The 27,878-nt window shown below is 40.8% G+C and overlaps 1 protein-coding gene across 2 annotated transcripts in view; it reads right to left on the bottom strand.

Annotated features, from left to right (window-relative positions):
• LOC143022242 (uncharacterized) overlaps window positions 1-27,878 on the bottom strand; it is a 71,659-nt gene that overhangs the window by 16,007 nt on the left and 27,774 nt on the right. For both annotated transcript variants that reach the window (XM_076180370.1, XM_076180369.1), the window contains exon 2: window positions 13,894-14,036. In XM_076180370.1, coding sequence (XP_076036485.1) covers window positions 13,894-14,026 — 133 coding nt within the window. In that variant the 5' untranslated portion in view covers window positions 14,027-14,036. The remainder of the gene's footprint in view (window positions 1-13,893; window positions 14,037-27,878) is intronic.

Raw genomic sequence — 27,878 nt, 5'->3', positions numbered from 1 at the left:
CCACGCTCCCAGTCTCGAACGCAGAGGTCGAGCGTTCATTTTCAACCCTGAAGCGACTGAAGACCTACCTAAGGAATACTATGGGTCAAGATCGCCTCAACGGCCTGGCGCTACTCGGCGTTATCAATGAAATCAATATTGAAATAGTGTAATCAATGTATTTGCCCCCCAAAAAAAACAGGAGGTTGATGTTCGTGTGAGATCCCATGAACAATGCTGTGTGTTATTAATGTAATTTAGATACTTTTATTAACAGGTTCAGAAGTTCATACCCTTTTTTGTTTGTATTTCTGTTTTTTAAAGCTACTTTTATTTTTTATTACTTCCATGAGTCCATGTGCACTAACACTACACACGGATCCTGCAATAATTTCTCTCTATGCGAGAGTATACGCGTGCCAGTGCCTTATCACTGACTAGCACAAGCGTGTAACAATATAAAACGAATATACATTCTATTATATATGTCTAAAATACAGAAAAATCTGAAAAACATTATTAAGTTAAGTATACCTCAGACTTCTGATACATCAGACTACTCAGAGGAAGGAATTCAGGTTAGCCCCCCCCCCCCCAATTTTTATCCTGGATCCGCCTTATGTTTTGTGTGTAACAAACCTGAGCACCATGGAGCCATGTGTCCTATGGCTAATAGGTTACCACTTTCAGAAGGGAAAATGTTTAATTTCCATAATTTGTCTGATTCAATTGTTCCTTTAATTTCCCTGTTGGCAGAGGCAAGAGAACTACCCAATGTCTCTTTTTATTAGACACTGGATCCCAGTTTTCCATCATTAACAAGGAATTGGTGGAGGACAGAGTTGGACCTTGTTCAAGTCCTCCTATGGACAAGTTGGTTTCTTCATTTGGTTTACCTCTAATGAATAAAAGAGGTTTTAATTATACTGCTAACTTAAAACTCCCCTCCGGGATGAATCTGTTTAGTTTGTTTTTTGCAATTGAAGGATTCAACTTATCCATACAAATTCCTTCATTATCCTCTGTACTCCAAAGTATGAGTGATCATGAATTTTGTTTCCGCTAGTTTTCCCAAGGTGAAGGGAGATCAACTGAAGGCTTTAGGCATCATTGGAAATGACATTCTTCAAAACTTTGAGCTGTTTTCTATTGAGAGAGCCCCTTATATGGTTGCCCGTCTTGCAAGGTTATTAAACTTGCTGATGGTTTCATTCCATACGTTACAGGGGTTCAATTTACCTTTATACATAAGGAGAATGATAAAGGGGGTTTCTGAAATGCCCTCTAATGAAGTTCAAATTTCTGATAACTTCAAATTTAAGGAGAAACCTTTGAGGATAAATCCCGAATCAGATCTTGGAGTCGATTCATTAAATTGTATTGAGAACTACTATGGAGATTCTCTTATTTTTCTATAATTCTTCTTTCAAGGCCAATGGAATTTCCCTAAAGAAACCTGAGAAGGAAACTTCCTTTACTCAGTCTAAAAGGACTGTTAAATACTTTCCTCCCAAAAGGTTAGGCAAGGATAAGTTACTTATTAATTTCTGTCTAGAACCTGTAAGTTTACAATTTGATCCTTTGCAGGAAGTCTTTGTTAACTCTAATGTAGAATATGGTCTTGATAACTTTTATTCTTTAGAATCCATTGGCATTAAAGAAGAACAAACCCCTGATATTGATGCTTTGGAAGTTGATCAATTTAAAGTCCATCTCCTTCAAAGATGGACACTATTATGTGAAGATCCCGTGGAAAAAGGATTTGGTGGACCTTGTTCCCTCAAATCTAAAGATTGCATTGGCAGTGGCACAAAGGGTCTATGACAAGCTTGAGCAAAGGGGCCTTAGGGAAGAATATGAAGCTGTGTTTGACCAGCAAGGCCTTGGGTATTATTGAACCAGTTACTAAAAGAGTCCCTGGCCATTAGGTCTTTTTTTTCCTGTGTTGTTACAAGGAAAAATTCTCATTAGAGAGATGTGCCAAAAAATAGTGGATTGGGATTGGAAATTGGATAATGAGTTGCTTGCAAGATGGAAAAAGTTATGTGAAAACTTTAGGGAGGTTAATGACTTATCCTTTAAAAGGAAAACTTTCTGCTCTGAATCTCCCATTAAATTATTTGTTTTTGCTGATGCTTCTAAGGAAGCCTATGGATGTGCCATCTATGTAGGGCAAGAAAGGAGTTAAGGGAGTCTAATGGCTCTCTTCTATTTGCCAAGGTCAAGGTGGCTCCTATTAAACAAAGAACATTACCTTCTTTGGAACTTATGGCAGCTTTACTATCAATAAGATGCCTCAAAACTATTTTTGAGGAAGGACTGGTGTCTGCCCCACTGGTTGAATCTGTGGTACTCCTTGTTGATAGTCAAGTTGCCCTTTCTTGGATCCTGACCAACAAGGCTCCAAGGAAGAATATACTGTATTTGTTAATAATAGATTGAAGGAAATTTCCAATCTTTTGGAAATTTTCAATGCCAAGTACACTCCTAATTTCTTTTACTTATGTTCCTTCTGAACATATTATGGCTGATTTCCTAACTAAACCTTGCAGTGCTAAGGTGTTCAAGGAAAAATTCAATTGGTGGGTTTATGGACCAGAATGGTTGTTATTGCCACCTCATACTTGGCCGAAGGGTCACTTGGGATGTATTCCCTCCAGCATCAAGGGATTCACCTCATATTTGTGGTCAATGTTCTTATCAATTCTGCCCTTGGACCTTATCAAACCATTCTTGTCCAAGAACAAGTTAATTTGACTTCTAAAGGAGGTATGTCATTGGTATTTAAGTTCTGTAAATAAGTCAATTCAGCAGGGAAGGAATCCCTTTGCATTATTCCCATCAAATAACTAGAAGCTGCCTTAACTGGGTCAGCATTAGACTTCTTAAACAAAAGGATAGCCTTAAAAATCAAAGAAGTGTATGCAACTGTTTGCTGTAAGAAGAAAACCTTTTAACATCAATTAGAGTAGGAGCGTCAATTTACATCTGTATAACAGATGAACAGGCCAATAGCCCGACACTGGAGGCTTGCTTCATTACGCCCTTTTGGGAGAGAGGCGTATCTTTCAGTCGAAAGATAGATAAGTTGATGAAAAAAGCAAATAAGTACTATGATAGAAAATAATTAAAAAAATAAAATATGATAAAAAAAAAAAAAAAATAACGAGCTGGAGGTGCGCGGTGCACCAATGACACCAGCACACTTCCATTCTGTTGTGCCTTCCGGACAAGGAAGGCGGCCTTTGTTTCCCTGCTCCGTTCAACGCCCACATCTACAACCCACAACCCAATGCGTCAGTTCCGCGGTGGCGGGACAAAACAGCAAGTAGTGGACCAATGGACTATTTGTGTGGAGGCCACAGTGTTCGCACTGCCGCTCAAGGAAGTTATGTAACTCCTCCCACATGCAGTACCCGATGCGCAAGCGATGCAAGGTGACCTGGTCTGCCCTGGTTTGTTGTCGGTTGGTTTGAAGGAGCTGGTAGGCGGTGGCTCTTGCGAACCACGCCGCCTGCCTCGATGACTTCTCTTGTTCCCAGCGCTCGGCATCAGTCCTACGGGGAGCAGTGTACCAGGCTAGCGCCTTGCATTGCTGCTGGCTGGACAGGGCATCGCTGCTGATATCGGGCATTCTGGTGGCCGCGCATGCCGCCTCGTCAGCAGCCTCATTACCTCTTAGTCCCACGTGACTTGGGATCCAGTTGAGCCGCACCCGTCGACCCTCTGCAGCTAGGCTCTGGGTGTGTGCCAGTATGGAGGTAACGAGGCGCACGTTGTCTGTTGGGGTGTGCTGTTGCAGTGCCTGTAGGGCTGACCTCGGGTCAGTGTGGATTACCACTGCGGCCCTATGACGGTCCCTGGCATGTTCCAAAGCGTGACAGATCGCCAACAGTTCTGTCTGTAGAGTAGAACAGTGGTCTGGTATCCTCCAGGTTAGCACTTCTCCCTCGGTGACCATCGCCGCTCCTGCTGTGCCCTAGGTGGGGTCGACAGAGCCGTCCGTGTAGTAGACGGCACCGCGTAGGATACCGGCCTGAGCTACCGACATCAGCGCATGTTACAGGAGCTCATGCTGTTTAGTATGCCTTGCAGGCATGCAGGTCGTTGATGATGACTTCCACAGGTGGTGGGTCCCATGGTAGTGGTGCGACGTAGGTGGTGGTGGGGATATCAGGTCCTCCCTTCAGCAACCTTTTGGCGTCTAGCAGGTTGTTGGCAGCGTCTTCGATACTTCTCAGCCAGGTGTTGCTATTAAAAAGGTCTCTTCGCTGTGGAAAACCCCTAGTGAGTTTCATATGTGCAAGCCACGACCTGCTGGACCCTTGTGGCCAGGAAAACGAGATCAATTTCATTTTGCAGGACACTTGCTGTAGTCCATCGAGGTGCACCCAGCATAGCCCGCATTGCCTCGTTTTGCACCACTTTGAGCAGCTTTTGCTGCGTAGGTGATAGAGTGATAAGTATTAGTGCGCTGTAGTCTACTAGTGTACGGATGCTCTGTACAGAGTATATATAGGCGCAGCACGGAGGAGGCCCTAGCATGTGCCTTTGCCATTACTTTCATGATATTCATCCTTGAACGAATTCGTTCTCTCAGGTAGGTGACCTGGGTGCCGAGGGTCAGCCCCTGATCAACCCATACGCCTAGGTATTAATAGGTACGAGTCCAGGCTAGTCTGACGCCTTGAATCTGTGACATTCTGGGGTAGTAGTTTTGACCATCATGGCCTTTGATTTCTCCGATGATATCTTAAGGCCCAACTCTGGCCAGTGATGACAAAGGCGAAGTCAGCGTAAATGAGGAGCGCTGTATGACTCTTGAAAGGTAGGTTGACTAGCTGTTCCATCAGCAGGCTGAGTACCCCGCCCTGTGGTGTACCATTTTCTAATTCGTGGTATTGTGATAGTTCCCTCTGGAACCTGACTCTTGCCTACCGGTGCTGTAATTGGTCTTGGATCCAGGCAATGAATCTGCCCTGAACTCCTTTCTCCATCAAGGCGGTCAGGATGGCATGGGGATTTGCCAGTTCAAGTGCCTTCTCCAAATCGAGAAAAATAACCACAGCGGGGCGGTTGTCAAACCGGCTCAGCAGGGCCATGGTGCTATCGACGGTCCCAACTCCCAGCGTGAAACCGGAGATGTTAGGGTGGATGGGTCCAATGCGCCACACGAGGTGGATGAGTACCATTCGTTCTGCAGTCTTGGCCATGCCGCTAGTCAGGAAGATGGGACGGGGCTTGGTAGGATATCTAGGTTTAGGAATAGGTCATTTTCCACGTGCCCGGGAGGCGTTCCGCCAGCCATGAATGGTTGATCAAGGATAGAATATCCACCTCGCCTGTTGGTTCGGCGTGGGCCAACATTGTGTAAGCGACTCGATCCACCCCTGTGGCGGTGTCCCGGCTTTTCTGAGCTCGGATGAGTTTCTGGTCTCAGCTGTTGCTATAAGGTTTGAGTCCCCGCAGGTAACTGGACAGTGGCACTGCGTGTGGCAAACATGTCCGCAAACCATTCCGCCTCCTATCGTGGATGTGGGTGGGCCGGAGGTCGTGATGATCGCTTGCCGGAGGCCGTCCATAGTTTGGACCTCTCTGGTTTCAGCTGTTGCTGTAAGGTTTGATCTCCGCAGGTAGCTGGACAGTGGCATTGCGTGTGGCGAACATGTCCGCCAACCTTTCCGCCTCCTGCCGTGGTTGCGGGTGGGCCAGAGGTTGTGATGATAGCTTGCCGGAGGCAGTCCCCAGTTTGGACAAGCCAGTGTGCTGGGTGATACTTGCGCACCACTCCAGCCACTTTGCCTCTCTTACTCTGGGCCGCTTCTTGTACAGCTTGAGGTGGATATTGACGAGGTGGTTCTGTTCTCAGACTTCCCCGTTATAAAACCACCAGTTCTTACAGTACTAGTAGGCCTACTTCATCCTAGGGATGAAGACACCCGCTACCATCCCGATCGCGTAGTTATGTCCCTCTCCCGTTCATTCAGATCCTCTGGCAGCTTGTACGCCTCCCACCATTCTTCCAGGACAGCCTGGAACTTGAACCAGTCTGCTCCCTGGGTGTTCCAGTGTGGAGGTGGAAGTGGCGTTTGTGGAACGGTGACCCTAAGTACAGTGGTGACAGCATAATGGTCGCTAGTTAATGTGGGGGTGGACCCGCCACATGGTAACAGGAGCCAGGTCCTTTGAGACAAAGGTGAGATCCAGTCTCTTGTCTCGGATGTGAGTAGCAGTGGGTGGTGTGCGTTGAAATCTCCGCCCATGACGATGCTGCTGCGTGTAGTAATTGAGAGTATTTCATCCAGCTGCAGCATTCCACTCGGTTGTTTGTAAATGTTGTAGACGGTGAGCGGAAAATCACCGAGCTGGAGTTATATGGCCATCACCTCCACTCCTTCGCCTCAGTGCATAGGGTCAGTTATCCTGTGATGAGGAAAGATGCCCCGTACTATCAACATGCAGCCACGAAGGTGTCATCTCCGCCATACGGGAGATAGTGGGCGGTATTACCTGCCACCCTCCACTCCAAGTCCTCCGGTAATAGCGTCTCTTGCAGGAGCACAACGTCTATATCATCTTCCACCAGGGCCTGAGTGATTTGATGTTTCTTGTAACCCAGCTCCTGGGCGTTCCACTGAAGCACCTTCAGTGTGTCGGGCATGAGGCCACGGTCGTTGTTGTTACCTTCATGCTGCTCCATAATCACGATGACGGTGGATGGCGGTATTGGGACCAGCCGGCTGTTGCGGTGAGGATGTAGCCCTTCTGAAGATGGAAGTCATGATGTGTTCATTCATAAGGGCGACGAGTCCTCCATCTCCACTTGGGGCGGAGTTTGGTTCCTTCAGGAGCTGTCTGATCACCCGTACCATATGGTCCAGGAGGCCTCTCAGTATAGCGGAGGAGATAATCTCCAGAGGGCTGGCGAAGAGAGCCGGATCTTCCTAAGCAGAGGCAGAGTCTTGGCTCTGGTGATCAGGGTCTGGGGAGTCAATGTTTGGAGCGGGGAAGTTAACGATCGACGCAGGGACATCAATGGTCGACACGGGAACGTCATTAACGGTCGGTGTTTTTTTTTTGTTTTTTTTTTTTGTTTTGTTTTTTTTATGATTAAGGCATCTTGGGCACTGTGGTGTGGGTTCCGGGTGTGAATGGGACTTTGGCGCCTCTATCACCTCTTTCTGTCGTTGCCCATGTTATTGGTTTAATGGGGCGGGTGGAGTAGCTGAGCCTTAGACTGGGCGAGTAGGTGGGGGTCCAGGGTGAAACCGCTCTTGACACTGTTCCGTTCCCTGTTGTACTTGTTCTGTGCAATTCTGTTATAGTACCTCCTCTGGCTATCTGTCCCACCAGGGACCCACTTAATGCGCTCAGGGCAGCGTGGGTGCCAAGCATGACGTTTCTGAGCAACGAGACGTGGTGGGCTGGTTGGCCTTGTGCCTGTTGATACATTCTTCGGACGGGTGTGCCTGGCTGCAGATGCCACATCTGGGGGGAGGGGCAGTTTTCATCGGCTCTGCAGGTGATTGTATCATCGAACCGATTCCCTGTCGTAGTGGCGCAAGGTGTATTTGCCCCATACCCCCACCCCAGGTCCAGTCTACGTGGTAAGGGGACCGTAATCTCCGCCATACACTTGGCGGGTTGGAGCTTTGTCCTTGGAAGCACGGAGCCGCCCTGCAGACAGAACAGTTCGATGGTCCTGTACGGCTGCCAGTGGAAAGTCTAAGGGATACCTCATAAGTATTCCTTCGTTGCGCCTCTCAACTGGGTTGAGTTTCACCAGCATTGCTGAAGAATTTTCGGTGAGGGTACACATCCTTGCTGCACTCTCACCATCCTTGGGGATGAGGATATATTCCCCTTTTAATTTTGGCTTGGTAGTCATGTTAAACTCTACATGATCTTGCTGTAGGGCTAGCACTGGCTGATATTGATTGCTGTGGTTAATGATGTCCCAAGCTTGAACCTGGGGCGGCCATCCACCGGTGGAATGTTGAGATTCTTCCGACGTTCTTGCCATTGTTGACACGAATCTACCCACCGTCATTGTCATCGCTGTTGGACTCAGCTCCGACATTCTCGTTGGCGTCGCCGGGATCCATAAAACCATGACTAATTTCCTCTGGATAAAAATAATTCCTTTTACTTGACTTGGTTCCCTAGAATATATGTGCACTAACAAAGGATTACAAAAGAGGAGCATGCCAACAGGAGACCTTTTGGTCCATAACTGGGTCGGATGCGAAAAAAAAACCATAATGATGAACAAATACAAATTATACTAATATAAATACTAATGAATAAAATGAATAAAGAAATAAATGCATAGGTATAGTTAGGTAATAAAGAAACAAGTAAATAGTAAATAATACTAAATTGACAGATAAATGATGATAAACGAAAATCAAGCAAATAATAATAAACAAACAATAATAACAAACAAACAAACAATATAAAATAAGTAGTGTTTATCTACACGAATCTTAAAGCTTCGAACTGAACTACATTGCACTGCCTCTGCAGGAAGTTTATTCCATTAACTACACAGTTGGCAATGTTGTTTTTACCCACTTCCAAATTAAACATATTTCCTGACCGTTTGAGACCATTATTTCTTATCGATTCTCATTCAGTGTGAAAATTTTCACTTTTGATGTTGTCAATTCCCTTTAGAATCTTAAAGACCTTTATCAAGTCACATCTAATCCTACGCTTTTTTTTTTTTTTTTTTTTTTTTTTTTTAGGGAAAACAGATTCTTATGTTTTAGTCAATTTTCGAATGGTTTATTTTTTATAATTGGAATCAGTTTTGTGGCTCGCAGTTGTATTTTTTCCAATCTGTCAATGTCTTTAATGAGATTCGGTGACCATTCAGAAATAGCATATTCCAAATGTGGATGAACTAACGATTTATATAGCTTGTTATTAATGAGAGATGGAGTTTTGAAATCAAAAGATCGTGCAATCAGTCCTAGAATCTTATTTGCTTTCTCAAAGGATGAAATACACTTCGATGATTTGAGATCGTTACTGATAATTACGCCGAGATCCTTTTCACTATCCACTTTTGTTAACAAATTTCCAAATACTGTACAGTAACTTGTAATCATACTGTTACTTTCACCTATGTGCATAACCTTACTTTACTTGTGTTAAATTTCATTAGCCACTTTTCAGACCATTGGTGTAGTTTATCAATATATTCTTGAATATCTAATTGGTTTAAGTGATCATTTGCCATTCCGCATAGTTTTGTAACACCAGCAAATTTGGAGACATTAGATTTTAGTCCATGGTGTATATAATTTATATATACTAAGAATAGTGGAGTGTATTTAGGGATGAAATGGGTGGGAGTGTTTTTATGCCTTTCCCTTTTTGGCTACCTCCCTTGGAAGGGGGAAAAAGCCTTGGTATATGTATGTATGTAAGAATAGAAGTGGCCCAAGAACATTGATGGTTCTAACTTTGAGAGAGATTCAGGGAGGGACAGTTGTGATTTTTCATCTCCGACTGTCGCTAATGATAGGAGGTAAGTGAAATTACAACTGAGTAAAAGAAAGAAAGAAAAATGAGAGGTTTATTTTTCCCATGAGTCAATATTACATTACCTAGACTAAAAAGGGGAAATGAAACTCTGACAAATGAGAGAAAAAGTCTTCTCAATACCATGGAAAAAAGCAAGGATAGGTCAACAGCAAATGAGGATAACAGGGATACAGTAACCTTTAAAGAGATCATGGAGCAACAGAGAAGAGAAATTGATTGTCTAGAAAAAAGGAATAGTGAAGGTAATAAAAAAGAGAATCTCTTGTCAGAAATGTAGTTGACAAAACTAGATGTGTCATAATCTTTGGCTGGTGAGAAGACCATGTCACTTCATGGAAGTTACACTAGGAACAGGAGCTTCAGAAAGTTAGGGAAATTACCTTTATAATTCTGGGGAATGACTCTGATGTAACAGATCAGATTGATAACATGTTTAGGTTAGGTCAGTACAAGAGGAATGGCTCATATCCAATAAAAATATAATTCGAGTTGCAGACCAAAGCAAACAAGGTTAATCAACAAGTCTTGGAAGATAGCGGGAGAGGAAAGGTTCAAAAACATTTGGATTAGGAAAGATGGAAATGAAGATGAATGTGCAAAGTTACGTGAGCTGTTAGAGAAAGGCAAAAATAAATAAATATATAGATATATAAATAAATAAATAAACAGATAAATAAATAAACAAATGAATAGATGAATAAATAAATAAGGACATTATTATTATTATTATTATTATTATCATTATTATTATTATTATTATCATTTTATGAAACAGTGAAATAGAATATGAGGAAATTATTTCTAAAAAGCAGGAGAGAAATTTTTATCAAAGAAACACTACAAGGAAACTTAAAGTAGTCTAAGCTGATGTCGATGTTTTACTATCGGCCAAGTTGGGGGTAAATGGCTACTTGAGGTACAGTAAAAAAAACGAATCTGATATTGTGTTTACTGGAGACTAAACACCCAAACATTTTGATTTACAGTGCGGGAACAATAAATATGCCTCCAGGAGAAGAGACAAGGGTGATGCAAACAAGGTCATCATATTAAGACAACAGGGCAGGACTCGCAATAATGGATTTAACTTGGACAAATTTAGATTTAAGATTAGGCAAGAAATGGTTTACTATTAGGGTGGACAACGACTGAAATAGACTTAGTTACCATGTAGTGAGCCATGAAACTATCGGTTGTTTTAAAAAACAGTTAGACAACTTTACAGATGGGAATGACAAGTGATAATGGATATGGAAGTGCCTAGTGTAGGCCTTATGGTCTCTTGCAGTCTTCTTCGCTGTTATGTTCTTATGACAGAGAAGATGAAATGGGTGGAAGGGTTATGGTTGCTGTGAGAAGTGATATAAAGATGGAAGAAGCAAATTTGTGTAAGGCAAGGCTGAAGTAATTCAACTGAAAATTAGAATCAAAGGGCAGAATAGACGAGATTTCATGGTGGCATATATCCCCATCAAAAACAAAAGCTTGGAATGAAGCTGAACATCAACAAATGTTGTTGGACACAACTATTCCTCTAAAGAAAACTATTGAAAAAATAACTTAATCCTCACTGGAGATTCTAATTGCAGAGAAGTCAACTAGGAGGAATGAGAAGCAAGTGGCAAAGCAGATTCCTGGGTGAAATACCCTTTAAGTATGGCATTAAAGAAAACAATGAGCCAGTGGATAAAGGAAGTGACTCGTGTAAGAGATGGCATTCCCATAAGATTAAATCTACTACTAATCAAAAATCCAGGCATTATCAGCCCTTTGGACTACCATGTAACAATTGCAGTTCAGCTTGAGGATGAGGAAATAGAACCATGAAATGAATCACACAGGCAAAGGAGACTCAATTTTGAGAAGGAAGATTATTACCTAGGGTTGAGGAAATTCTTTGAAGGAGTAGACTGGGAGGAATTCATGAATACCATGGGGATAATGAGGAAATGGGAAATCTTCCTTGATAGTTGCAACCTGGGAGTGAGTAAACATGTGCCAAAGATCAGTGGAGGGAAGAAGCTGATACAAGACTGGTTCAACAAAAGGCGTGAAATTAGAAAAACAAAAAAAAACATGGCTTGGAAAAATGGAGAAAGAGAAGAAGCAACAAAAGAAAATAAATATACAAACAAGCTAGAAACGACCGCAAGAAGAAAATAATTTTGAAAGAGGTGTCATAAATACACCCAGGTCTCTTAATCCAACACTCGCCAACCGCCACGTGTGTGAACGTTTGGGACCAAAACATAAACCCGTTTCAGGAATTGGTGCTGTTTTATGTCCTGGGGGCAATTTCCGAAGTGGGTTTATGTCCTGGGACGTCTGCACAAGTGGCGGTTGGCGAGTGAGAGATCTAGGTGTGAATACAAAGATGAACCTAAACTGTTTTACTGGTTTATCAATAGTAAATTGAGACACAGAAAAGAAATCACCAAGCTAATAGTGGGTGGCGAGATCTTTAAAGAGATCTCAGCTCGGGCAGATATAATGAATGAAAGTTTCTAATCAGTCTTCTCAAAGGAGAGCAATCATTTTGAGGAAAGTAAGGGGAACAAGAATTCAGGTTTGGAAGATATGAAAATAGAAATTACGAAAGTTCTCGATCATTTGGGATCATTAGATGTGACAAAAGCTTCATGACCTGACAGGATCTCAAATTAGATATTCAAGGAATGTAGGGAACAACTAGCGGACAAGACTCATAGTCTTGTTGCATCTTCATTGAAAGAAGGCACTGTGCAGCTTGATTTGAAATTACCTAATATAGAACCAATTAAAGAAATTGGAAGTAAGAAGACACCACTAAATTATAGGCTGGTATCACTGACCAGCACAATAATGAAATTATGTGAAAGGATTGCGAAAGATCAATGGACCAAATATCTTGGAGAGATGAACATTTTGGCAGACAGTCAGTCTGGCTATCTGGAAGGTCATGTGTGTCAAACCATTTAAGCTTTTATTCAAGAGTGATTGATGCGCTCCAGGAGAGAGAGAGAAGTGGGTGGATTTTTGTATCTTGACTTGTATTTACCTAGTTGTATCTTACGGGAAGGGGAGCTACGCTCGTAGTGTCCCGTCTCTGTACCTCACTATATCTAATTTGCTCTTGAATTCTTGTATTGTTTTTGCACACACTATGTGGAAATTAGAGCATGTTGGAGGGCTAAGTGGCAAACTACTTGAATGGATAAAAGGCTTTTCAAAGGGAAGATACATGTGAAGGATAAGATGTCAATATAGAGAGCAGTAACGAGCGGTGTTCCACAAGGTTCAGTGTTTGTATCAATAATATTTCTTGTCTATGTCAATGACATGATGGAAGGATATGTTTGCTGATGATGCAAAAATCATGAGAATGAAAAATGTGGAGTACTGTCGGCTATTGCAAAAATATCCGGATACTATTTTTCCATGGAGCAAAAAGAAAAAAAAAAAAAAAAAAAAAAAAAAAAAAAAAAAAAAAAAAAAAAAAAAAAAAAAAAAAAGGGAGATTAATTTGAATACCAACAAATTCTTATTACTGGAGGTGGGCAATAAATGTCTAGGACCATCCTTCATGCTCACATTCAACCAGCCACCATCATCCCTCCTTCAACATCGCATCAATTTTCTTTTGCCTATATCTAATTTCAACTTTCTTCTCTCACATATCCACCGTAACTATACCAACATCTGCTTCAGTCCCTCATAATAACCTACAAGAGCATCATCATACACTTACATGCTCACTTCCCACGTCCCTCCACTCATCCACCAACTTCAAACCATTGCATATCACTCGCATGTTTATCTTCCTGACCAACCCATCCATATGTATACTGAATGTCTGTGCCCTTTTTTGGGAGCATCTACCAAGATAGTTTATAACTCATTCATCCAAAGGGAGTCTCTTCTGTTGAATGAAATTGTCTGACGTTAGAAAAAAAAATTGTAGTGGGACGAATGCATTCTCTCTTTAGCCAAGTGCCAAGATATTCTCTGGCTGACCAAATTCGTTTGGTATATGAAGAAAAATAAAAATTATATTATCTAAATGACATTTGTGCACTAGCCTATTTGACAAATCTTCTATAGGGGTACCACAGAAATAAATAAAACATTTTGTCGGCAGCCAGATTACACTTTGGTATGGAACTGGTTAATGGAAATAATAATTGCTTAAAAGTTTAGTTGATATGACATGATCATATTTAAGTGACATGATCAGTTGAATTGCATAGTACTCCATATTGCACAATATAGCGAAACTGTAGGGATAGTACTAATGCAGCAATGTGGGTGAGTGAATGATACTAATCGTGTTGGAGCCAATTTACTTTTCACTTTGGTTACTGTTTGCTGCCCCGAATGTAGTACCTGGGGGGAAATCCTTTGGTCTCCCGAAGTCAAAGAGGACGTACACTAGGACGAAGGAGACCACGAGTAGAAGAATGGAAGACCACGTGAAGAACGATGATGCTTCCCCCATGATCTCGGCGAACGTCATCATCTTGACTCAACTGCAAATAAATGGAAAACAAGTGAGCACCCACTCAACATATGCATACAAAGACATAATGTGTACAGATGTCTCAGTTTGCAAGTAATATGGTAGCTGATAGTTTTAGGGAGCACTGAAAAGTTGTGAATGTGGATAAACGGCATGAATTAACCCTTTATGACTTAATACCATAGAATTATTTGTATTTTGTTAGATATAAAGGAATACACTTGCTAATATAGTAGTCTACTTAGAAGCGAAAGCAAACGTCCAATCACCGTGGGTTCGAGGTAGTGCCAGGCTCCCAAGTGATTTTTGATGCAAAATGAGTACGAGCTGGGGTGAGGGGGTTGAAAACCACTGCAACAGTTCTCACATACAATATACAGTGGTGGGCAAATCCTTGGGAGTATGCACATAACTTTCACAGGGTATTCCAGTAGTCATTTTGTTCAAAAAGGAACTATAGAAAATTAAACTATAAACGAATAAAAAAGCTTTCTGGTCATATAATCTTCGTAATTTACACTCGTTGATGCACTCACCCAAATGGTAAATTTGGAGAGGAATATTATATATATATATATATATCTCTATATATATATATATATCTTGACACAGACACATATATATATATATATATATATATATATGCTGGTACATTGTGACAAGTTGATGAAGGTTTCGCTCTATGCTTCTTCAGAGGAATGTGACTCTGGAGTGAAGCTGGCGGTATACATAGTCGAGTAGGACCGCGTTCCCTCCTTGGAGGTGGGTTCCGTTTTGGTTGTACAATGGTTTATAATTCTTTAAAAAAGTTATAATTATTATTTTTTAAGAATTATAAACCATTGTACAACCAAAACGGAACCCACCTCCAAGGAGGGAACGCAGTCCTACTCGACTATGTATACCGCCAGCTTCACTCCAGAGTCACATTCCTCTGAAAAGCATAGAGCGAAACCGGTCAGGAATAAACTCAGGAACTCGGAACTAGACCCGTGACTTCTTTTTCCACCTTCATCATATATATATATATATATATATATATATATATATATATATATATATATATATATATATATATATATATATATATATTGAGACATTCATTCAGTATCGCTGCGCTGCGAGTCAATACTCCAACTCTCGTGGGCGGGGAGGTGTGTGTGTGTGTGTGTGTGTGTGTGTGTGTGTGTGTGTGTGTGTGTGTGTGTGTGTGTGTGTGTAAGGTCACAGTATTACCCATACATCGGTCATATATGAGCTCTGAGCTATCTTCCGGGAGGGAAATAGCTGTCGATCACGAGTCCAACACGTGATCCAAGACCGTGGTGAATCACACACACACACACACACACACACACACACACACACACACACACACACACACACACAAGACTTCGTGTCTATGGTTCTTTTAGACGTTCTTCGTGGCAAGATGTCCTGACGGGACTCACGGTCAGAGTGACCCAGGATCGAGGGTGCTCGACTGCTGGATTCAATTATTATCATCATCATTATAATTATTATTAATCATTATCATTATCATCATAATTATTATCATTATCATTATTATTATTATTATAATCGTTATTATCATCGTTATTATTATTATTATTCACTTCCGGGGTTACATGGCGTGCAACTTTGTAGCATATTTTTGTTCTTGACAGAGATTCACGTACTGCATGACTGAATTCTTTTACGGACACCGTGTATATAAGGATAGCGAGTTAGTAAATAAAAGTGCTCTTGCCTTATAAAAAAATAGAGATTTTTGAAGATTTCATTTATCAAAACGTCCAAACGATACTCTTTTATTCTTTAACTAATCGACTTATTTGTTAAACTATATCTGGTCATTCATTTATTTACTTATCTATTCATTTATTTATTGATGTGATCATTTCCTATTCTGCAATTGACCTCGTCAGAGACTAGTATGTCTTTTGTGGTGCCGCATGTGTTTCCATCATAACCTACCGGCAACAAGCCCACGCCTTATTTGAGCAAATCTGTTCCCAATAATTAACTACCTGGACAGCTCCCCTCCCGTGACCGGCTTGGACAAAGTTGGGACACGATGATCAAGCTTCGTCACCTCAACCTCGAGCGATTGCGACTATGCACTTACAGACTTTACGTCTGCTTCCACTCGCTCCTCGCCTGTTGTGCGAAAGGCGTTCCTCAACAAGACTCCAGTGAAAAGTCTCCTCGCCCCGCCCATCAAGTGCCCGTGGTGACCAACAACTCCAAAGTAAAGACGCCACCAGATCTTCAACCAGCTAAGAGCCCACCAACAGACAATGTAACGACGGCAAAGGATTCGTCAAAAGATCAATTACATCCGTCGTCATATCAAACATGTGGGTCTCAATCAAGATCTTCTTCAGGAACTTTTAAAGAGCCAACAAGCATCCTTTTCAAGGATAATTACAGTATAAAGTGCTCCCTGGCTGATGGAGGCTTTGCACGGACGGTCCTCGCTTCGAGTAAGGCAACGGGTTCCATAAGTGTTGCCAAGATTCCCATCCAGAAGGATCAATGCACAAGCGATGTCTGCAATGAAATCGCGGCCCTTTCCACCCTCGACCATATCAACATAATCAAACTGGTCGACGTTGCAACCGACGTAGGCTGCAAAATCATAATCACCGAATACTGTCCTGGTGGTACACTCTTAGCAGCCATGGAAAGGCACAACAAGTCGCCTTCTCTTGCATGGGGCAGTCGGATTCTTTCCTACTTCAGGCAGATCGTGTCCGCAGTGTCCTACATGCACTCACACCACTTTGTTCATCTTGATCTCAAACAAGAAAACGTCGTCCTCACCGCCGATTCAAAGGTCGTCAAAATCATCGACTTCGGCTTCTCGGCAAGAGTTTCAAACGTTTACCAGCGGCAGATCAAGAGTGTGCAAGGGTCACCTTGGTATATGGCTCCCGAAGTGCTGGACACAGCCCAACATCCATACGCCGGAGGAATGGCTGATGTTTGGGCTCTCGGGTCCCTTCTCTACGAACTCTGCATGGATCGTCTGCCATACTTCCACCCCACAACATTAAGGCTCAAAAAGAAAAACCAAATGAGGTATTATCTGGCCTGCTGCAACAAAGGGCGACCACTTCTCCAAGCCCTAAAGCCAGGAAGATTCCAAGACCATCAGGAGAGGACTCTCTTAAAGGTTCTGTGGGGCATGCTGGACCCGCACCCAGACAGCAGAGCTACCATCTGGCGGGTAGAACAATTCATGTTCAAAGAGGACAAACGCAACAAGCAATGAGCAATTTTTCCCAACACATCATCTGTCAAACATTAAATAGTAACGTTCTGTGACTGCTTCCGAAAGACGGAAAGGGCCAATCTTCTTTTCTTTGAGCCTTACAGCAGTTAAAGGGTTCTCCCTCAGCTGAATAAAATCGCATGGCTACAGCCACAAAGACGTACGTATAAAGTACGTCTTTATGGTCTGCAACCGCTTCTGAAAAAAAAAAAGACAATATCTTTCTGATTAAACCAAAAAAGCGTCCCTCAATTAAGATTTCCAGGCGAAAGACAGAAAAACTCCTTCTCTACTGAATAAAATCGTCAGGTGTAACCGCACTATGTTGTTTTTTTCCTGCCATATAAGTTCATCATTTAAACCCTTAAGATGATCACCGGGCGAAATGCGCCTGGTCAGTTCGGTGGTGGCAAAAACCCAGCCCAGCCAGGGATCGAACTCTGCCTTGTTCCAAAGTCAGGTTTCGGGCTTTCATTCATTCGGAACTGCCTAGTGTAGGCCTTATGGTCTCTCGCAGTCTCCTTCATTCTTATGTTATCTATTCATCTTTATATACATACTGTATAATGACTATAAATTACATTAATTTATATTCACAATAATAATACCTATAGTAATAATTATGATTACTAACACAATTAACAATATAATAACAATAACCGTACCTGAATTCATACTTCCACACCATAGCAAAGTTGCCTATCTTTAAATTCCTTAAAACACAATAAACTGCAAATTACAATAAACAGGAAAAAATTTCAAAGAAAAGTTTAATACTCACGATAGCCAAAAATACAAACAAGATTTTACAAACCATCTCCAGTACTTACCTGAAAAAGAAAGAAAAATGTATAACTATAAAATTACATGAATCTTGTACACATCAAAATGTAAACATAGCAGTGACATATATATATATATATATATATATATATATATATATATATATATATATATATAATATATATATATATCGATAGATTTTTGAAAGAAGACTTGCAAGATATGCTGAGTGATCTGAACAAGAAAAGTCTCAAAGTAGGTTTAAAAATGAATAGGAGTAAAGCCGATGTAATGTTCAACACGAAAGTTCATATCAAAGAGATTGTAATCGATGAAAAAGTTGAAGAGTATAATTATTTAGGCCAGATGGTGAAAGTGACCAAAGATCATGATGAAATAAATAGGCGTATTACAATTGGTTGTAAAGTGTTTGGTAAGTATAATAAAATCCTGAGAGGTTCTCCACCTTTATGTTTTTTAACGTAAAGTTTACAATCAATGCATTCTACCCTCAATAATCTACTGGTGTGAGACTTTGAAAGTAACGAAGGCGTTGGAGACAAAGCTACGGACTGCACAGAGGAGAATGGAGAGATCAATGATGGGAATAACGCTGAGAGACCGAAAGAGAGCAAGTTGGATGAGAGAACAGACGAGAGTGATATTGTGGAGGCGGTAAAAGGAAGTGGAATTGGGCAGGTATGTTAGTGAGAATGACTGATGAGCGATGGAGCAAGTGTGTTACTGAGTGGACGCCGCAAGATGGGATGCATGGAAGAGGGAGACCAGACAGAAGGTGGAGAGACGAGATTGAGAAGTTTGCAGGAGTGACGTAGCAAAGGGTTGCAAAGTCGTGTGAATCATGGAATGCTATGAAAGAGGCCTTTGTTCAGCACTGGACTCAGGATGGCTGCAAAGTAGACCACTTGGAAAAAGAAACTAACGACGCAGAGCGCTTTCGTATATTACATCTTCAGTGCGAAGATGTAATATACGAAAGCGCTCTGCTTCGATAGTTTCTTTTTCCAAGTGGTCTACTTTGCAAAAGTGAACACACGTACCCGTATTCTTATAAGCATATTATATATATATATATATATATATATATATATATATATATATATATATATATGTATATATATATATATATATATATATATACATAATGCTTCCTTGGGTCTTCCTGGCCTCCCTCCCTTTCCCCCTCTTGCCCCATCCCGACTTTGCCCTTGACCCTGCAAAACTCCGCGAGGTCCTTCGTAACTCCAGCAACTCTACATCACTGCCCCCTCCTGCTCCTCCTCATCCTTCTTGTTGGAAGTGAGCGACTGTAAACTTGCCTGAAGGTGGGCCACTCCCCTGTGTGACCTTATCTTACTCGGTTTACCGTGGGGTACGTACTTCCTCTCATCCAGTGGTTCTTAACCTTGTTAGAAATCTCGCAAGTTTTGTGTGCGTTCACCGAACCCTTCGTAATTGGAAAACATCAAATATGATTTCTTCAAATCCATGGTATATATTTTTATTAGAGCATAAAATGAACCATACATCAGTTGCACATAAAATCAGTGTTAACGAACAAAACATATATTTCACACAAACACAAAAACATAACACAATATGTGTGTGTGGGTGCACGACAATTGGTCGAATGGGACAATTCGTCGACACGACTTTTCATCGAACGTGACATTTCGTCGACACATAAAAAATTGTACTTTTGGTGTTATATTTCTAAAATATTTGGTCATATTTGTCCTGTGTGAAATTTCCGATCATTTGATGTATTACTCAACATAATTGGATTACCAGGCTCATAGTTATAAATGTTTGAAGTTTTAGACAATTGCACTTTTCGCCGACACCTTACTTTGTCGCCATTTGAGCCATCTTGATTACCTAGATCAGCAGTAGATCATCACAAGAGCCAGCCTATTCTCCAAGCAGATCAGCAGATTTTCTTGGAAGGATCAGCAATTGGATAGTTGCAATTTATTTCTCAACTTCAGACAATACTGTGACATAAAAGTCAAAATAATAAATTGCATACAATATATTTCAGAATAGTACACAATTTCAACAATAATTTCAACCAATGTAAGACTGTCAATTGCAGTACAATAAAAACAATAACAATTTGAATTGCAAACACTAAAAACAATTGCAAACAAAGCACAAAAACAATTATTGCACATAACCAATGTTGTATACGAGGCCCCGAAGATAATCGAGGGTAGACCTCTCAGCGTACTGGTTCACAATGTTAGCAATACGGTTCTTGTACAGGCGCATTTTCTTGCGTGGTGGCTCCGGATCGTCTCCAGCAGGTAAAATTATCCTCGCCAAAACTTACATTGATGTATTTAATTTTCTTGCGTGGTGGCTCAGGATCGTCGCCAGCAAGTACAATTATCCTCGCCAAAACTTACATTGATGTATTTAACATATAATGTGTAATTATTTTATCTTATTGCAATGTCTCAGTGTCGCCAATCAATGAACAAATGGTGGCATAACAAGTCCTAAATACTCCTTTTAATTCATTTGATATTGTAACTTTTTCTCATGAAATGTCATCTAAACTACTCTAGCATTCCTCCAAAATGAAAATATATGAATATATTTATTAAATTAGTACTTTAAATGTATTTTTAATATCTGTCGACGAAATGTCACGTTCGACGAATTGTCCTGTCGCCCAATTGTCGCTGTCGACCAATTGTCGTTCGACCAACTGTCGTAGACCCTCATGTGTGTGTGTGTGTATGTATGTATGTGTATGTGTGTCTGTTTTCCGCCGAACACCGAGACTGGCGAAAGGTTCTAATCTCACTTCTGGTGTCATAACAGCTGTTCCGCTATCTATACTCTTTCCCTATATTAAATGAAACTAATTGTGTGTGCCCTCTGCTCAATGGTGGACAGAGACTAGTCTAAATTTAATCATCTTCCAGTCACGCTATGCAGTTGCCCTCTGATCAGCAAACCTTACAATCAGCTCTTGAACCTTTTTTCCTGTAATTACTGTATGCGCGAGCCGTGAGCTCTGCCCAGCAGTTAATTAAAACCACCTCAATTTAACCCTCGTCCTTTACGCGAGCGCCTTGCTCAGGGCAGAGTAAGAATCACGTCAATCCTATATCTAACCTCGTTAAGTGCTTGCTCTCTTGTCCAGAAGGAAATTAAAAATTAATCGTGGTTTAACTGTATTCCAGCTGTGACCCCATTCTGTGGGTTCCCCTCTCCCAAAACTTATTCTCTTGTTAGCGCCGACTCGACCCTCTTCTTCCTCCTCTTGTCCTTGACCATTTCGCCATTCCTTGACCTTGTTGTACGTTATACGGACAAGTCCTCCCACGCCATTTTACTGACAATGACGAAGGCGCTCCTACCCCACCCCCCAACCTCTGCAGATAGGATGATGATCTTATCTCGATTGAACCCGATATGGGTTGTTTACAAATGTCCTTGTTTTTTCTACAGACGACTTTCACTGCCGCTGAAGAGGGACTTTATCAAAGGGAAGAGGCTAACCTGATCTCGACCTAACTTCGTTCGGGCAACAGTTATTCGAAACATTTATAGTTCCTTCCTTCCTTCCTTCCTTGTTGTTGCCAAGACTTTTACTCGACAATAGGCAGAGGTTAACCCACACTTCAAAGGACGACAAAATTCAACTCGTTTTCGTCCTGCTGCCATCGCCAGATGATATTATTCGTGGTAAATCGGATTAAAGCAGCCAGTGACGGTTCACCTGAACATCAGACACTTGCTAACACCTGAAGTAATATTAATTCACCTTCTTTCACTCCTCCTCTTCCTTTCCTTTCCCTCCAGGCACTCCTTCAGTCCCCTGGCACTCTACCCTCTCTCCAGCAAACATTAAATAACCTCACCAGCTAGTCTACCATCACTGTACCTCCCTTTTTCAGACATTCTGCATGGCATCCATCCAGACCAGGTGCCTTACCTGCTTTCATCATCTTAACAACTGCCTTCACTTCTTCCTTCCTTATTTCTCCTCCATTTTCCTCACTCATCACTCTCATTTTCTTACCATATATATATATATATATTGAGACATTCTGACAGGTTGACGTAAGCGGAGTAGGAAACACAGGCGTCTTAGTCTTGAGTTTATTCCTGACTAGTTTCGCAGGTATGCTTTTTCAAAGGAATGGGTTTACAAACGGGCTGTGGGCATTATATGGGGTGGACCTCACTACCTCCTCGTGTTAACCATAGTTGGTGACGAGTGTGAACATTACATTGTGGCTAATGTAACAATGATGACGTTTACAATTAAATATGATGATAACACTAATAACAAAGAATTATTAATAGTAATTGTAACAATAATAATGATAACGATAATAAAAATGAAAATTTAAATATTGAATATATATATATATATAACAATAATAATGATAATAGTAATAATAATAATAATAATAATAACAATGTTAATAAAAATGAAAATTTAAATATTGAATATATATAACAATAATAATGATAATAGTAATAATAATAATAATGACAATAATGACGATGATAATGATGATGACTGATAATGATGATGATTGATAATGATGATGATTGATGATGATGATGATTGATGATGATGAATGATGATAATGATGAATGATGAAAATGATGATAATGATTAATGATGATAATGATGAATGATGAAAATTATGATAATGATGATAATGATTAATGATGATAATGATTAATGATGATGATGATGATGGATGATGAATGATGAAAATGATGATAATGATTAATGATGATAATGATGATGATAATAATGATGATAATAATAATGATGATAATAATAATGATGATAATAATATTGATGATAATAATAATGATGATAATGATAATAATAATAAACGATAATAATAATAATAATAATAATAATAAATGATAATAATAAAAAATGATAATTATATATACATATACCAAGGCTTTTTCCCCCTTCCAAGGGAGGTAGCCAAAAAGGGAAAGGCATAAAAACACTCCCACCCATTTCATCCCTAAATACACTCCACACCCCTCCCACCCTCCCTCTCATCTGAGCACCTCCTGGATGACGGGTCATCCCTGCACCCTGCCCACCGCCCTGGGTCAGAAGCAGTGTCGCAAGACACAGCACATCCACAGCAAGGCCGCTTCATTTAATTGGCGACCCCCCCTCTCCGTCCCCCCTTGCATATAAGGAGAGGACGGGGAGAAATCCCTTCGGGCTGCGTCAAAATTTACTCACACATACTACCCCACCCCCCACCCCCCTGCCCATTCCTCCTCATGCAATCACAACATCATCCATATACAACCATTCTACACTCACCTCTGTCTTCCGTCCTCTCCCTTCCTTCCTCAACAGACATTCCCCTCTTCCCCAAAGCCCCCTTCACCCCATCCATCCACCTCATCCTAGAACGTCCCCTCATGTTCACTCCCTCCACATCTGCCTTCCATACCTCCTTTACTAGTCTTTCTTCACTCATTCTTTCCATGTGTCCAAACCATCCTAATATTCTTTCATCAACCCTATCTCCCAAATCCTTTTTCACCCCTGTTCTCCTCCTCACCTCCTCATTTCTCACTCTATCCAGCCTAGTAACCCCCACCATACTTCTCAGACACCTCATCTCAAACACATTCAAACTCCTCTCTTCTTCTCTTATGTTCCACGTTTCTGCCCCATACAGTGCTGTTGGCACAATCACTCCTTCATACAGTCTCCTCTTCGCATCCATTCCCAAATGTCTATTCCTCATTACACTCTTTAATCCACCAAGGCATTTACTCGCTTCTCTCAATCTACATTCTACCTCCACCTTCACTCCACCTTTTCCTGCTACACTTGCACCCAAGTATCTAAAACTATCCACTTCCTCCAGTCGCTCTCCCTTAATGTTCACTTCCAGTCTACTGCCACTTTCACCCCTTGTACATCTCATCACCTTACTTTTACCTACATTTATCTTTAGCTTTCTTCTATCACATACTCTCCCAAACTCTGCCACCATCTTCCTCAATCCCTCCTCTGACCCTACCACAAGCGCAGTGTCGTCCGCAAACAACAGCTGGCTCACCTCCCACTTTTCTCCATTTTCTTTAACCATCTCCAATCCCTGACCCACTACCCTAGCATTCACCTCTCGCACCACCCCATCCATGTATAAGTTGAACAGCCAGGGCGACATAACGCATCCTTGACGAAGTCCCACCTTTACTTCAAACCACTCACTCTCTCCATTTCTAATCCTGACACAAGCTCTACTACTCTCATAAAAACTCTTGACAGCTCCCAGAAGCTTTCCTCCTATCCCATAAATCTGCATAACCTCCCACAGTGCCTTTCTGTCTACCCTATCATAAGCCTTTTCCAGATCCATAAAAGCCCAAAAAACATCCTTCCCCTTTCCTATAGCTTTCTCACATATCTGTCTTACCACAAAGATCTGATCTACACAACCTCTACCTGTCCTAAATCCACACTGTTCCTCACCAATTACTCCTTCTGTTCCTCTCCTAATCCTCTCAATTAAGATCCTCCCATAAGCCTTCCCTACTACACTTAACAGGCTAATCCCTCTGAAACTACTACATTCACACTTGTCCCCTTTTCCCTTGTAAAGAGGAACTATACAGGCACTTCTCCAGTCCTCCGGTACTCTACCCTCTCTCCAGCAAACATTAAATAACCTCACCAACCAGTCCACCATCACTGAACCTCCCTTTTTCAGACATTCTGCATGGCATCCATCCAGACCAGGTGCCTTACCTGCTTTCATCATCTTTACAACTGCCTTCACCTCATCCTTCCTTATTTCTCCTCCATTCTCCTCACTCATCACTCTCATTTCTTCGCATTTCCCACTGCAGCTATCTTTCCTTCCCTATCCTCCTTCACATTTAGCAACTCCCTAAAATATTCTGCCCATCTTCCCCTTACTGCCATCTCTTCCATTATCATCTCTCCATCTGTACCTTTTACCTTTTCTTCTCTACTTGATTCGCCTCCTCTTCCTCTCTTTATTTCTTTCCAAAACATCTTTTTATTACTTTCAAAATTTTCTGTCATACTCCTACCCCATTTCACATCTGCTCTCCTCTTTGCCTCCTTTACCTTTTGCTTTACTTCTCTTTTCTTTTCTTTGTACGTCTCATATGACTCCCCCGTCCTCTTTTGTAACCAATCTGTGAATGCTCGCTTCTTCTCTTCTACAACCTTCTTTGTTTCCTCATCCCACCATTCACTACCCTTTCTTCTATTTCCCCCTGTCCTTCTTGTTCCACACACCATCCTTGCACACTTTAAGACTCCCTCCTTGAACCATCCCCATTCCTCCTCCACACCCATCTCTACTCCATCCTTTACTCCCTCCCACTCCTCCTTCAGCTTCTTTTCGTACTCCTTCTCCTTTTCCTTTTCATTCAAGGAGTTCACTCTAAGAACCTCCCTACCTTTTGTCCCTTTCCTCTTTCTCCATCTATCCTCCACTCTCAGCTTACCTTCCACCAAAAAATGATCTGATATTCCCCCACCCTCTCCCCTTAGCACATGTACATCCTTAACTCTTCCTATCATAATCCTATTTACCACTACATAATCCATTAGCGCTCTATCTACCACCCTTCCCTCCACCACCCTCTCCCATGTGTACTTATGCTTGACTTTCTTCCGAAACACTGTATTTGCTATCATCAACTCTCTTTCTAGACACATTTCCACCATCAACTCTCCACTACGATTCTTTCCTGGAACTCCACACTTCCCAACCACTCCATCGATTGGACCATTTCCTACCCTAGCATTAAGGTCTCCCAGTACTATTACATTGACATTTCTTCCTAAACCCTCTATGCACTCATTTAAATCTATCCAAAAGGCCTCCCTTTCTTCCACGCTCTTCTCACTGCCAGGCCCATATGCACTTACAAAGACCCACATCTCCTTTCCCAGTTTCACCTTCATCCACATTATCCTTGAGGAAACCTCCTTCCACTCCACTACCCCTTTACCTATCTCCTCACTTACTAGAATAGCCACCCCTTCCCTCCCTCGCCCTCTCTTCACTCCTGATAACCTCCCACTTACACTCCCAAACTTACACTCACCCTTCCCTCTCAACTTAGTTTCACTCAAAGCCAACACATCCATCTTTCTTCTCACAAACATACTACCTATCTCCTCCCTTTTACTCTCATCTGTACCACATCCACGCACATTAAAAGACCCAAACCTTAGGGTGCTGGCCCGAGGCCCTCCAGCACCCCTTATGCCTTCACTTTTCTCTTTAGGATGTGTGCCCCGTGGGGCTACAGGGAGAAGGATGCCTAGTCCCTCTCCCCGTCCCTTTTTTCTCGCCTCTTACGATCCAAGTGGGAAACTTGGTGGCAGTATTCTTTTCCCCCACCACAGGGAATTCCCCCATCACAGAAAGAGAATACTCAGAGAAATGGTACAGGACAGCAACAAGGGGTTGGGGGACAGCATAACGGAGGGACAGTCGTAGTATAAAAGTGTCATAATTTCTCTATGAACAGAATTTCTTCTATCATAGACAAAATGATGTGTGGCTCTGGTCCGTAGGGGCGCCCCATATAGATAAACGATAATTATAATAAATAATAATAAAAATAATAATAATGATGATAATAATAATGATGATGATAATAATGATGATGATAATAATGATGATGATAATAATGATGATGATAATAATGATGATGATAATAATGATGATGATAATAATGATGATGATAATGATGATGATGATAATAATGATGATGATAATAATGATGATGATAATAATGATGATGATAATAATGATGATGATAATAATGATGATGATAATAATGATGATGATAATAATGATGATGATAATAATGATGATAATAATGATGATGATAATAATGATGATGATAATAATGATGATGATAATGATGATGATGATAATGATGATGATGATAATAATGATGATGATAATAATGATGATGATAATAATGATGATGATAATAATGATGATGATAATAATGATGATGATAATAATGATGATAATAATGATGATGATAATAATGATGATGATAATAATGATGATGATAATAATGATGATGATAATAATGATGATGATAATAATGATGATGATGATAATGATGATGATGATAATGATGATGATAATAATGATGATGATAATAATGATGATGATAATAATGATGACGATAATAATGACGATAATAATAATGACGATAATAATGATGACGATAATAATAATGACGATAATAATAATGACGATAATAATAATGACGATAATAATAATGACGATAATAATTATGACGATAATAATAATGACGATAATAATAATGACGATAATAATAATGACGATAATAATAATGACGATAATAATAATGACGATAATAATAATGACGATAATAATAATGACGATAATAATAATGACGATAATAATAATGACGATAATAATAATGACGATAATAATAATGACGATAATAATAATGACGATAATAATAATGACGATAATAATAATGACGATAATAATAATGACGATAATAATAATGACGATAATAATAATGACGATAATAATAATGACGATAATAATAATGACGATAATAATAATGACGATGATAATAATAATGACGGTAATAATAATGATGGTATAGATAATGACGATGATAATAATGACGGTGATGATAATGATGATAATAATAATGACGATAATAATAATGACGATAATAATAATGACGATAATAATAATGACGATA

This window comes from Oratosquilla oratoria, chromosome 44 (assembly GCF_046742065.1).
Source record: "Oratosquilla oratoria isolate Oo_2021 chromosome 44, ASM4674206v1, whole genome shotgun sequence".
Classification (NCBI taxonomy): Eukaryota; Metazoa; Arthropoda; class Malacostraca; order Stomatopoda; family Squillidae; genus Oratosquilla; species Oratosquilla oratoria.
This window is presented reverse-complemented; position numbering and strand designations above follow the sequence as displayed.